Here is a 13,971-nt window from a genome sequence, read left to right as displayed (position 1 = left end):
CGCTGTCCCCCCCCCCCCCCCCCTCCCCTGTCTGTCCCTCCAATGAGTGCTGAAGGAGCAGAGAGGGGAGGGGGGACCCCTGTGGATTCATTTCTTTCTGCAGAGAGAAGATTGAGCTGAGCGATCAGCAGTCACATGATCATTAATTTCTTGATCTATAGAGCCGGCGTGTGTCAGTTGCAGTGTCCTATTCCGGCTGTATGTATTCGGAAAAGTAAATTTTACTCTCCCATACGCCTCCTTTAAGGTTATCCCAGCATTGGGGCATAGCAGAATGGACTGAGATCTGCAGCAGGTTGATGTCTGCACTTTATACCTGTTAGCAGCTCTTTTGCTAAGTGATCGAGTCTCTATAAGGCTGGTATTTACACACAGTCTTCATTAAAACCTTCATAGTCATCAAATGATACAGAAGCATAACTAAAAAAAACCCTATGTCATGTTTGTTGGAGGAAAATATTTAAAAATAAAAAGTATCTGACTAAAAAAAACAAACAAAAAAATGTTATGTTTCTTAGATATACCCAACTTTCTTCCAGAATTTTTCCAGACTTATTGAACTGACTTTTTTCCTTACAAGGGAATGGCATCACTGTATAATCGTAAACATGAAAGGAAATGACCTTAACAGTGGCTGTACACTCACCAAGTACGTGGGCTCTGCACCTGGCAAAGATACAGGTTAGTTTCATCTCATACATGACATTATGAAATGCATTTCTTCAAGCTGAGACTCCAATGCCAGTGTTAAATGTTACTTGTTTCTGGGGAGAGAGTGCTGTCAGCAGTCTGTCACAGGGGGCCGAGCTCTCCTCCCACACCACCCTACTCTGCCTCCTGTGACAGGCAGATCAGAATGGAGAGCAGTGTGGGGAGGAGACAGCTGTCACAGGAGGCTGAGTCGGCTGTGTGGGGGAGGAGTCATCTGTCAGCCATGTTACAGGAGGCGTAGCTCTCCTCCCCGCACCACCAGCTCAGCCTTCTGTGACAGTGGGTGAGGATGGAGAGCGGAGTATAAGCGCTCAGTGATCAGGTGATCGCTGAGTGCTTGTAAATAAATGAGGACATAGTATGTTTACTGTGTCCCCAATTATGAATGACATCACTTCCTGTTCATTCCTGTTTGTGGACATAGTAACTCATACTATATCCACATGTTATGAATGGACAGGAACACTCTATATGAATGTTATACACTCTATAACATTCTATTTAATCTGTTTAGACCCCTGATATTTCCTCAGAGCCCCTGACAGTAAAACTAAAAAAAAAAGTTAAATATTTGTAAAATTATTTTTAAAAAGTTAGAAAAAAAAATTCGGTTTCGGTCTGACAAATGTTTTAGTTTCGTTTTCGGTCTGAAGATTCTATTTCGATGCACCTCTAATGTACACAAAGTTTATTATGTGTGTCTGGGGATTCCTGTGGAAGGGACCTGTGAATTTTTGCGGCAGGAATCCCAGGTGGGTCTGTACAGATGCAGCTGCTGTGCCCATTTATATGAATGATAAGTTGATAACAGTCACATCTGTCCATGGCTGGCCACATGTAATCATACATGGAACGATTTCCTGCAGATCGGGATAGATACTTGTTCATGGATTCAGACAGATTGCATCTATGGACAAGCAAATATCCTGTTCTGCAGGTAATCGTTCCATATATGATTACATGTGGCCAGCCATGGACAGATGTGACTGTTGTCAGCCTATTTGCTTGAACGTACACAGGGGCCACATCTGTACAGACCCACCTGGGATTCCTGCTGCAACAATCTACAGGTTTGTGCCGCAGGAATCCCTATACATAGTGTGCATGAGGACTAAGCAGAAGAAATATAAATCCTGTGTATTGTGAACCCTTTAAGTATTGCTGCTCGTATTATGTATTATTTAGTGGACTCCAGTAGCAATATATATGCTTCTGAACCATATAAGTAATATTGAAGTATATAGGGCAGACCTTTTTATTTATGGCACCTTTAATTGCATTCTATTATTACATGATATTTCTTTTTAATACAATCAATGTAGTGAACTGAATTTGACTTGAAATCAGCCTCTTGCAGTCCTTTTGCAGCAAAGCTTAGAGGGTAGGAGAGAGAAGCATTCAGCTAATCGGCTTTTCGGCAGTACAAAGATCATAGAGATAGGAGAAGAGAGCCGAGTAACAGAGAAAGCTCAACAATGTGCTGCTCCTCCTTTCACTGTCCAGTCCAGAGCGAGGGTGAGGAGGCGTCCTGTAAGTTAAAGTGAAACTGCAGCAGACAAAGATCAGGTCCCCTCTCTTATCTGTATTTATCTGTGTTTTAGCTGTTTGCCTGGAGTTGAGATTTAACCTAATAATAAAACTAAAGGAAAATATACTGTACTTTTAAAGAGCATATATTTTGGCTTATTATTGCAGCTTGTACCTTAAAGGAATTATTATGTGACTTCCACATTTTTACACACTCATATTCCTACATTGGTGTGTCAAATTTGTCAAACAGCCACTAAAGAGAGCAGGCACTCAGTGTGCAATCACTCTGCCTCCCTTCTGTACATGCTGTGTTGTATATACAGACAAGGTTTTTTAGAATATTTACACACAGAACCCTGCCCCCCCCCCAAGTGGCTCAATGAGATGCCACCTGAGGCAACTGCCTCAATATAGGGATGGCCCTGCATGTCAACACACATGGCAATGCACTTGTGCTACAGCATGTGCATCCAGGCCCGGATTCCCCACAAGGCCACCGAGGCCAGGCCTCGGGGCGGCAGGGAGCTGAGGGGCGGCAGCAATGTTGAATCTTCCGACGCCTGGAACATGCAGTTCCGGGTGCCGGGCGGCAAGTTATTTTCTACATTTAGCCCTGCTTTGGGAAAGCAAGGCTAAATGTAGTGTGAAGCCGCTTGTTCATTAACGCGTCCCTCCCCCCACACCTACCTCTCTCCTCGCTTCGCCGCTGAGTCTCTCACTCTCACACCATTGTGGTGAGCAAAACGGCAGGGTTAAAAGTAACCCTGCCGCTCCGTGTATACAGCGAGAGGGGAGAGCTGTGCTCTTCCTCTCTCACCTGTCACAGGAGTTCCAGCACAGTGCTGGGCTAGAACTCTCATCGTGGAGGTGACAGGGTCAATAAAGAGAACCTCTCACCTCCAAATGCTATCACACAGGTGTTGTTAGCTCGTGTGTGATAGCAATAAAGTTATTGTGGAATCTGGTCTTGGGGCGGCAGGGAGAGTGAATCCGGCCCTGTGTGCATGGTCTTTTTTGCAGTGCACTGCTTTACAAAAATGGTGCAGGGGCTTTTTTGTGTACATTGTGGTGTGTTAATCTGCAAAATACAGCACATTTAGTATTGTCAAATACACAGAGGAAACCAATTGAAGATTTAAAAGTGTGTGTCTGTTCAAAATATATTTAAAAAAAATATATATTTAAAAAAAACCTTTTTTGTGCATTATATCTCTGCCCTACATGCACATTTCCTCATATTTCATCCCTTTAACGTGCTGCAAGCACAGCTTCATGTAGTAGCCATGATGTGGTATTCTTCTGATTCATTGTTCTTTATGAGTGAACCTATTGAAGAACATTTGATCAAAAGAGAAAATACACCAATATCATTCATGTTTGCCCCATTCTCACAACAGATGGTTATCTTGCACAGACTGAATATAGCTTCAGTTTTGCTGGATAAATAAGCTATGACAATGTTTTATATACATAGACCCCTGTGTATGTGTGTGTGGGGATTGTATACTTCTTATTGATGAGATTTTCATTCTAACAACAACGAATCTTCAGATTATTTTGTCTCTTGATATCCAATACAGGTCTACACAGGTACACAGTGCTTGTCTACAAACAGCACGGGCCACTAAAATGTGATGAACCAATTCTGGGTGACACCTCTGCTGAAAAGCGAGAAAAATTTAAGGCACAAAAGTTCCGCCATAAATACAAACTTGGACGTCCTGTTGCTGGCACATGTTTCCTAGCTGAGTGGGATGAATCTGTTCCTGCAATCTACAGTCAACTAGGAGTGATGTAGAAGCAAAGGATTCCTCTACAATTCAGTCCCAGGTCAAGAGGTCCAGAACAGTGAAGATAAATCTGACAGCTTTGTTTGATATAGTTTATTTCATACTATAAATACACAATTTAGGGGCTTATCACTGATGTGTTGGATTGTCACCCAGGAATTCTAAGGTTATACCATTTTTGCATATACTGTGTGGTTGCTACAAATAAACAGAAAAGTCTTCCAAAAATATTTCATTGCTGGTATTTCTGCATATATGTGTGCTAAAATGTTCCATTCTGCCTCTGTCTTGCCTCAGAAGAAAACAAATGGATGTAAAAGTTAAGGTATAAAGAGAACCTGTCACAAAACACAATACAGTGGGAGACATTTTGGATGGAAGTTGCAGTTCTCAGAGACCAGATTTGTATAGTAGCCTTGGTGCTGTGATGGGTCACCCCCAGAGGCATATCCATAGGTGTGTGCAGCTTATTGCATTGGGGTGTGCACATAAAAGTGCAAACACACATGAGTATATATATTGTGTGTATTTGTATATGTATGTATGTACGCATACATACATACATACATACATACATACATACATACACAGACCTGAGGTATCCCGGATTCCCATCTCTTCAACTGTCCCTTACCTATTCAAACAGGGGTGCAGTAATGATGCAGGGAGACTGGCAGGTGGTTATGTGACCACACGCCCGGCTTCCTGATTGGATGGGAAGCCACAGCCATGCTCCTTTGCAGCTTCCAATGCACTGAGGACTGCGGCTGTTATGTAACGAATGTAAGTGGCAAGTGTTTGTATCGCTGAGCCGGTCACAGAGAGATCTTTGTGATCTCTCCACCGGCTCAATGATTAATAACATGGTGCCCGCCAGAGGTGTAACTAGAAACCTCAGGGCCCCAGTGCAAGAAACCATGAAGCGCCCCATCCACCACCCCCATAAAAAAAACATAATTTCTTTTTTTTTTATATATACAATAAAATAAAATTCACTGCCTGCCGCATCAGAACCTCCTTCATACTGAGCTCAGATAAAGTGAGGCACAGTCTAAAGGATGGAGGGCTCTAGACTGAAGGAAGGGGGGCCCGTTAACCTGCAAAGTTGGCTTTGTTACTAGTTACTAGGGCCCTCTTCCTTCTTTCCAGCCCCCCCATGTGGCAGAACGCCTGGACCTGAGCCTGGTCAGATATACGACCGCTGCGACCCTGGTAGTTCTCCCAGTGGGTCTGGTAATCTGCATTATATTGCATTATGATTTTGGGTTTAGGTGTACTTTAATGGAAGAAATCTTTAGCCATAACTAAATCACCTAGCCGCCAGTTGTGAGATGGGCCAAGAGGAACTAAGATGTCTTGCAGGAATACATATGATCAGTACAAGACCACTCTCTGCTTCCATTATAATAACACATCAGCCTTTAATACACAGTTCTGATTTGTCACTGTGCCAGTAGCAGCTTGACACCCTGCTGCTGCTGGGGACGCTACAATGGCAAGCTGGTGCCTGGGCACATTTAGGGCTGCAAGCTGCCCCAGACCTAGTGTTGCCTGGCACAGGCAGGTAGACTGCCCATGTGAGAACAGATAACTCACTGTCAGTGCCCAGGGTGCAAGTTGCTATCCTCTTTCCAGTCCTATATAGAAGGCTCTGCTCTGGGTACTTTCTTCCTAAGTGGTCTATGCCAGTGCCAAGGTACCTTCAGAGTCCTCTCCCCCCACACTCCGCTCCAGAATGGGGCCCTGAGCGGAGCATAACACCATCTGCGGCCCTGGGTCCCTCAATAGTACCAGTGCCCATAGATCCATAGTACATAATAGTACATAATATGTAGTTGTACTACAGATCATTTAACCTATTCATGTTAGCAGGGGATAATTGTAACTCTATTACTGCAGTGTACTGGACGTGTGTGCTTATATGTACTATGGATCATGATTTAACCTATTCATGTTAGCAGGGAAGAATTGTGAGCGCCTCCCACAAGCTGAGCACCGAGACCCGATGCAGTGATCCTGCCCAGTGACGACTACAAGAGGCACCACGTGTGGCAACAGGCGCAAAAATACACCTTCACCGGCCCTGCGCCTGTGTGAAAGGGCCTTAAAACCTACCCACTGTGCAGGAGCTTCCTGTAACAAAGACCAATCAGTATTGCTCTCTCTCCTTGTACAGGGTAACTGGTCTTGTATCTGCCCCTCCTGTAGTTTTCTGCAGTCAGTCTGTAGTGGGTGGGCCTGCTGGGTCTCTGCACAGGCTATGTACAGCACAAAAATGGTGTCACCACTAGTTTTCAAAGGTTATACTGTATCTAGGTTTTTAAAGGCATTTGGTGCATACACATTGAATATATGTGCTTTGTGGCTATGAAATAATATATTTGAATGAATGTTTTTGTGCTGGAGTGGAGCTTTTACAATTTTTTCTGCATGCTCAGCCCATTTAAGAAAAACTGTTACCCTGTAGCCACCAGAGCACATACAACAGATGTAACAACAGATGTAGAACCTATATCCCTATATGGGAATCTTTTGTTCCACAACAGCTTGTGAGCCATTGTTTGAATGTACCTTATTAAAGGAGGGGATCAGGTCAGGATCCCCTTTTCCACTTAGAAATATGACCTTTGCAAGAAATGATGTGTGCTTATGTGTAGCATTTATTATAAAAAACATTTTTCAGTCCCATAATAAATAGTACTATATACTATGAATAAAAAAAGCTGTACAAAAAAACCCTTCCTAAATAAATATTCATGTAATTTTATTGGTATCTATCTACCAGTAGCTGCCTCATTTCCCACCCTCGGCTTATATTCGGGTCAATACTTTTTCCCAGGTTTTTTTTGGTCAAATTAGGTACCTCGGCTTATATTCGGGATGGCTTATACTCGAGTATATACGGTATTCACAATAATACAAGAACACATAACAGGATCTTCCTGTTTTTTCAGTCGAATGTTTGTATTAAGCTGGTTTCTTGTTTGGTATGTATCTTTGGTTACTCCGTGTGGTTACGTTTTGATTCTTATAATCCTATTTGCAGAATGAAATGTTTTACTGCTGAAGGAGTGCAGTCTAAATATCAAAGTACATAGCACTACCTACCATGATGGGTACTACATCCTAATAAGATTCCATAGACTTTTGTCTATTCTAAAAAAAAAACCCAGACACCTCCAAACTGAGATGTACAGGTCTAACGAGCTATATTTTTTGAACATATATTTTTACTTTTAAAACATATTTACTTATTTTGTTTTTAAATTATAAAGGATTATTGCAGATTTTCAAATACAAAAACACAGAAGTAGGAAGATACAAAGGTAACAGTACAGCACATCCATACACATATACATGGGAGGACTGTGTGGTATGACTATCAAAATTGTTCAGCATCCTGCTTTGCCTCTTTCCCTCTTTTCTCTTCTTCTTGTGTTTTCTGATATTATGTTGTTTCATTATCTAGTCTAAGCACTTTATTGTTCGACTTTTACAATTGACTCTATTACCTACTGATAACCTACACATACCTTTATGTCATGTTTTATCGGCCAGCTCTATGGGGTTGCCATTGACTTGTCATTATGTTTGTGGTTTCTACTTGTTTGAAAAATGTTTCATAAATTCTGCTTTCAAAAAATTGTTTAGCGTCCCATAACTGATAACAAGTCAGTCAGAGGAGCCAATATCCGAAGGTTGCTCCATTGGGACTCAAGGAGGGCTGAGGGAAACGGGGCAGTGTTTAAAAAAACAGGTACAAGGTAATAGAAAGGAAAGAGCAGAAGAAGAAGATCCATCACACAGCAGTCCAAGAGACCAGTGACAGGGCAGGAGGCATGGGTAAGAGAGGTCAAATGGGTCCAATGGCACATATTGTACTGCTACTGTATATTCCATGTGCTGTTATTTGTTCTATTCTCATTTTATAACACCTTTATAACACCATTTCTGTCACCCATTCATGTATGGTAGGGGTGACCTGGGAGTTCGCAGAATGCATATTTACTTATTTTAAAGCAACTCTGTCAAGTCTCAACATAATCCTAAAACCAGTTGCCTGCAATACAAGAAATATTATGCTCACCTTTTTGGTGGCCCGCGTCTCCTACTCTCTCTCTGTTCCACCCTGCAGGCCTAAATCATGTAGACAACACTATGGCGTGAACGGGCCCAGAGAAGTAGTAGTTTACCCTTTTGCCCACTCTGCTCTCTCCTTCTACTAGCATGTTCCTTGTCAGTATATTTGGATGCAGCACACCTGATAGGCTTTCAGTGCTGCCCCTCACTCTCCCAGTCTGAGCGCTGCTGTACGGGAAATTGCAAGAAACCAATACAAAGGCAAATTCAGATACTTAAACTAGCTGCATTTAGAAAGAATTTGAATTGTTTTAATGTATATACAGGATAATTGCGAATTGGTGTTTTGTATCTAATTAGGGTACAGCTGTAGGGCTCATGCACACAGGCGGCTGAACCAGGGCGTCACAGGTACAGTCTCTCATAGAAGTCAATGGCTGTGTGCTGGTATATAACGGACTTGTGTAAAACGCAAGCATGCGCGCAGGTGCACAACCTTGAACACGGCCAGCTGAACCTGTACAGTGTAACCCCCTGTGTATTTTCCCCATGAAGGAGTTACAGGTGCTGTGTACAGCCTCTTATAGAAGTTGAATGCTGTATGTTAGTATATGTAGGACGTGCGGGGAAAATATGCAGGAAGTTATGTTGCATGGGTTCAACTGCCTCTGGCAGAGTAAGGGTTAAATCTAAACACTGCACTTTATCAGGGCCAGGGTCAAAATGTCAGCAGCCGATTGTTAAGGTGTCACCAGGATAAAAGGGGACACATCAATAAAATGTTTTTAACCCTTTCCTATATGTTGTATTGGGTGTCACCACAGTGGAATAATGTGAATGGTCCTGATCAAATTGGTAAACTACAACCCTATTTCCCAAAAAGTTGGGACGCTGTGCAAAATCTACATAAAAACATAATGCAGTGATCTGCAAATCTCATAAACCAATATTTTATTCACAATAGAAAACATATCAAGTGTTTAACCTTTCCTGGTGGTAGTCCCGAGTGTGGCTCGGGGTTAATTTTGAGTACCAAAAGCGGTAACCCCGAGCCACACTCAGGATTACACTGTAGCGTCACTTACCTTGTCCCTACAAGCCCCGCTGTGTCCTCCGGCCGATGCTGGCATCCGTCTTCCGGGTTCCTTCCCTGTGAGCGCCGGTGTCGCAGGGGGGCTAAACTGGCGGGAAATTCAAAAGTAAAAAATAGGAAAAAAAAATGAAAAAATACTGAGATAATCAGACCGCCAGGGAGGTTAAACTGAGAAAATGGGCCATTTTAAGAAAAAAAAAGGTCATTTTGAAATTGATTTCAACAACACTTCTCAAAAAAGTTGGGACAGGGCAAAAAAAAGGTGGCAAAGTAAGTGGTACTAACAAGGAAGAGCTGGAAGAAGATTTTGCAGCTAATTGGGTTAATTGTTAACAGGTCAGTAACATGATTGGGCATCTTAAGGTGCCCATACACCTGCCGATTATCGTACAATAATCGCGGGAAATCCCACGATCGTACGATAATCGGCAGGTGTATGGAAGGCGTGCGACCGTTTCTACTGTACGGTCGCACGTCTTTTGTCTCCCGAGCAGGCTTGAAAACGTACCGAGAATCGTACGATTTTTGCCAGGTTAGTGGCGTTCTCGGGAGACAAATGCCGAACTGGCCGGTGTGCGCAAGCGCACACTGCCCGCTCAGCATTGCAGTCATCGGAAGCCTGCCACTCAGCGGGGCGGGCTTGCTAAGATCGCAAGTACGATCTGCCTGTCCAAGATGGGCAGATTGTACGAGCTTTTAATTAGCTTACAATCATCGCAAGACAAAAGTCTTGCGATGGTTGTAAAGTGTATGGCCAGCTTTAGAGAGTCAGAGTGTCTCAGAAGTAAAGATGGGCAGAGGCTCACCAATCTGTGAAAAGCTGCGTCCAACAATTTCGGAATAATGTTCCTCAACGTAAAATTGCAAAGACTTTAAATATATCATCATCTATATTAGATGTCTGTGATCTTGAGGCCCTTGGACGCCACTGCATTAAAAACAGGCATGATTGTGTGATGGACATCACTGCATGGACTCAGGAATACTTCCAAAAATCACTGTCTGTGAACACAGTTCGTTATGCCATCCAAAAATGCCAGTTAAAGCTCAATCATGCACGGAGGAAGCCATATCTGAACATGATCCAGAAACGCCGCCATCTAATCTGGGCCAAAGCTCATTTAAAATGGTCTGTCGCAAAGTGTAAAAACTGTTCCGTGGTCAGACAAATAAAAATTTGACATCCTTTTTGGTGACCATGGGCATCTCATTCTCTGGACTAAAGAGGAGAGGGACCTTCCGGCTTGTTGTCAGCGCTCAGTTAAGCCTGCATCTCTGATGGTATGGGGGTGCATTAGTGCGTGTGGAAAGGGCAGCTTACACATCTGGAAAGGCACCATCAATGCTGAAAGATATATTCAGGTTTTAGAGCAGCATAGGCTCCCAACCAGACGTCTTTTTCAGGGAAGGCCTTACATATTTCAGCAGGACAATGCTAAACCTCATACAGTAGTAGAAGAGTCTGGATGCTTAACTGGCCTGTCTGCAGTCCAGACCTTTCACTACTGAAAATATTTGGCATATCTTAAAATGTAAAATACGACAAAGAAGACCCAGGACTGTTGAGCAGTTAGAATCCTATATCAGGCAAGAATGGGGCAACATTCCTCTCCCAAAACTTCCCAGACATTTACAGAGTGTTTTGTAATAGAAGAGGGGATGGTACATCGTGGAAAACAGAGACGTGTTGCTGCCATCAATTTCAAAATGACCTTATTATTTTCCTAAAATGGTCCATTTTCTCAGTTTAAACACTTGATATGTTTTCTATTGTGAATAAAATATGGGGTTATATGGTTTGCAAATCATTGCATTCTGTTTATATGGAGATTTTACACAGCGTCCCAACTTTTTTTGAATTTGGGGTGTAGAATAAATCCCACAAAGTAGTAGAGAGGTGAAGGGAGAGGGAAGTACTGAGTTATTATGGACAGATTATGAAGGATGCTGGTGCTGAGCTCCTCCTGAAAATGCTAGATGTCTGGCTGTTTCTGGCTTTATTGTGTTGGGTCACTAATCCAGAACGAGCATGCAGCAAGTGAAGTCAGAACTCCAATATAGTTCTGGGCTGCATTGTGTAGCTGGATGGTGTCTGTACTGACAGCAATGGATGACGCCATGCAAAACCAGTAAGGGGGAGTCACCAACTCTTTAAATTTTAGAATTGCCCTGTGTGTATTCCTGTATGGTCACATAGGTCAGATCCAGACAAGCATGCGTTAGGTTAAGGCAGCCTTTTATTTGAATAGACTGCCTTGCAGGTGTGTGCACAGTTTTAGTGCTGCATTGCACCACAACACACATTGCTGCATGTTACCACAACACAGAATCATGAGCCCAGCCTAAGGGACCATTCAGATCTAGGCATTACAATAACAGCTACTAGAACGTGTGTTAATGCACAGTGCATTAATCAATGTGCAGTGCGTTTCAGTGCCATTCATAGTAAATAACATCCCACCGCGCTGTACAGTAGTAGCCAATGCACAACGGAGCACCACAACACACTTACCGCACGATGACACACTGCACTGAAACAAAATGAGCATATATGCCGATTGGTCTGTTGTGGCGCGTTGACAGCCCATTCATAATGAATGTAACAGAACACTCAAAGAAGTGCAAACAGAACATTGCTGATCTCCTGAAAATGCTAGTCAACTGGCTCATATGCTGACCCCGGCTATCATTGATCTGGAAGATTGCACACTAAAGCGTAAGCTCTCACCAGCAAGTGTCCTTCTAATCCTTTTGTATTGTAATGGCACTGTCTCCCCATATGTTGTAAAGCGCTGCGCAAACTGTTGGCGCTATATAAATCCTGTATAATAATAATCATTTTACATGCAGACTAGCTCAAGATCAGAGACTGAAAACGCTGAAGCCAGAGGATCAGCATGACATTTCAGAAGGACTATTGTTGGGTTACACGGTGTTCCTAAGGACAGTGATCGGGGAATGATAGTGGTTAGTGATGTGCTTTGTGCTGTGGGCACGGTGCAGCCCCTCTGCAGAACACAACCATTGATTTGCCATGCATCTCCTGAGCCCGCACAGCCCACTCCCACTCGGCAATAACAACACTAATGGTGTCTGGCTGAACATGTGAAACACCTTCTCCAGCCGTCACTCTCCGCAGGCTGCGGGGGGACTGGACCATCACACGGGTGATCTCCGTCCGCCAATAGAACCACAGCGCCGGTGCACGCCCATTTCTGCTATTGGCCGCGCGTCAGGCGTAGGCGTGCGTGCGCGGCCCCGCCCCGTTCTTGTGTTGCTGGGCTTAGTAACAGTGGCGCAGCATACTAGCATAGCAGAGCAGGATGCCGGTGGACGTGTCCCAGTGGTGCGGGGCTCTGGCCCTGGACGAGGTGGACGAAAAGCCGCTGCAGCCGCTTAGTGTCAGCTACGGGTCGCTGGTCATAGAGGAGCTGGGCCATGTGCTCACCCCCACGCAGGTAGTGCTGGTGCAGGCCTGGTCACTGGAAGTGTGTGAGCTGCAGCGTGGACGGCTCCCTGCCACTCCCACCGCTATGGCACATTAGTACTACTGTAGTGTGTGTCCCGCCTTCCACTGTAGAGAGGGCACATGGCGGGGGACTCGTGCTATACATCTATGTACTATACTAGACCTCGGGGGGGATGTACGCTCCACATACTGTCTGTGCACGGTTCTAATACATACATGAGACATGCACACCCCATATTACTGATGACCCTTGTGTATATGGAGAGTGCAGAGCCTCTATTACGGATGACCCTTGTGTATATGGAGAGTGCAGAGCCTCTATTACGGATGACCCTTGTGTATATGGAGAGTGCACAGCCTCTATTACGCATGACCCTTGTGTATATGGAGAGTGCACAGCCTCTATTACGCATGACCCTTATGTATATGGATAGTTCACAGCCTCTATTACGGATGACCCTTGTGTATATGGATAGTGCACACCCCATATTACTGATGACCCTTGTGTATAAGAATAGTGCGCACCCCATATTACTGATGACCCTTGTGTATAAGAATAGTGCGCACCACATATTACTGATGACCCTTGTGTATAAGAATAGTGCGCACCCCGTATTACTGATGACCCTTGTGTATAAGAATAGTGCGCACCTAGGGTTGCCACCCGTACGGGTTTCACCCGTACAACCCGGGTTTGGAATCACGTGCCCGGGTCTGTGGCCACCTCCCGCCCGGGCACATGATTCAAACATTACAATGCCGCATTATACCTTCATTTCTTGCGGCGGACGCCAGGTGGCGCTGTCTCCTGTTCCTCGACTCTCCCTCCCTCCTCTATTTCCTCCGTGGTACCATAAAACGTGCCCCCATAAAAAATGCCACAAGTAACCTGTGACATCTTTTGTGGGAGCATCTTTTATGTGCCATAGTACATATCTGAACTCCAAAACCGGCACCAGCACCACCGGCACCAAGATCCCATGTTACTGCAAATCCATTTTATTGATGTCATTCAAACGACAAGTGCTTTCTGGGCTGGGCCGGGTCCCCTTCATCAGGCTCAGAAATAGCATTACATAAAAGGGCCACAACTTTTATATGGACATAATAGAATGTAATTTCTGAGCCTGATGAAGGGGACCCGGCCCAGAAAGCGCTTGTCTTAGGCATGACAACTACCAATCAAATGGATTTTGCAGTAACATGGGATCTTGGTGCCGGTGTGCTGGAGACATCTGTATTGTTGTTCTGTTGTGAGCAGCGCCATCCGCAGTCATTACCAGCACCCGTTACTTTTG

At 44.1% G+C, this 13,971-nt stretch overlaps 2 protein-coding genes across 3 annotated transcripts in view; both read left to right on the top strand.

The window, feature by feature from the left end:
• Positions 1-4,039, top strand: part of LOC108797493 (phosphatidylethanolamine-binding protein 1-like) — a 13,410-nt gene extending 9,371 nt beyond the window's left edge. Inside the window, exons 4-5 of the mRNA XM_018569093.1 lie at positions 581-681; positions 3,822-4,039. Of these exons, the coding sequence (XP_018424595.1) occupies positions 581-681; positions 3,822-4,039 (319 nt within the window). The remainder of the gene's footprint in view (positions 1-580; positions 682-3,821) is intronic.
• Positions 4,040-12,449: 8,410 nt separating this feature from the next.
• Positions 12,450-13,971, top strand: part of LOC108797496 (phosphatidylethanolamine-binding protein 1-like) — a 17,339-nt gene continuing 15,817 nt past the window's right edge. For both annotated transcript variants that reach the window (XR_001941892.1, XM_018569097.1), the window contains exon 1: positions 12,450-12,662. Coding sequence is in view for 1 of the 2 variants with exons in the window: in XM_018569097.1 (XP_018424599.1) it covers positions 12,528-12,662 (135 nt within the window). In the remaining variant the exon portion in view is untranslated. The remainder of the gene's footprint in view (positions 12,663-13,971) is intronic.

The sequence above is a fragment of the Nanorana parkeri genome, unplaced genomic scaffold, assembly GCF_000935625.1.
Source record: "Nanorana parkeri isolate BGI_ZX_2015 unplaced genomic scaffold, ASM93562v1 scaffold1286, whole genome shotgun sequence".
Lineage (NCBI taxonomy): Eukaryota > Metazoa > Chordata > Amphibia > Anura > Dicroglossidae > Nanorana > Nanorana parkeri.
Note: the sequence above shows the minus strand (reverse complement) of the source record. Positions and strands in the feature narration are given on the sequence as shown.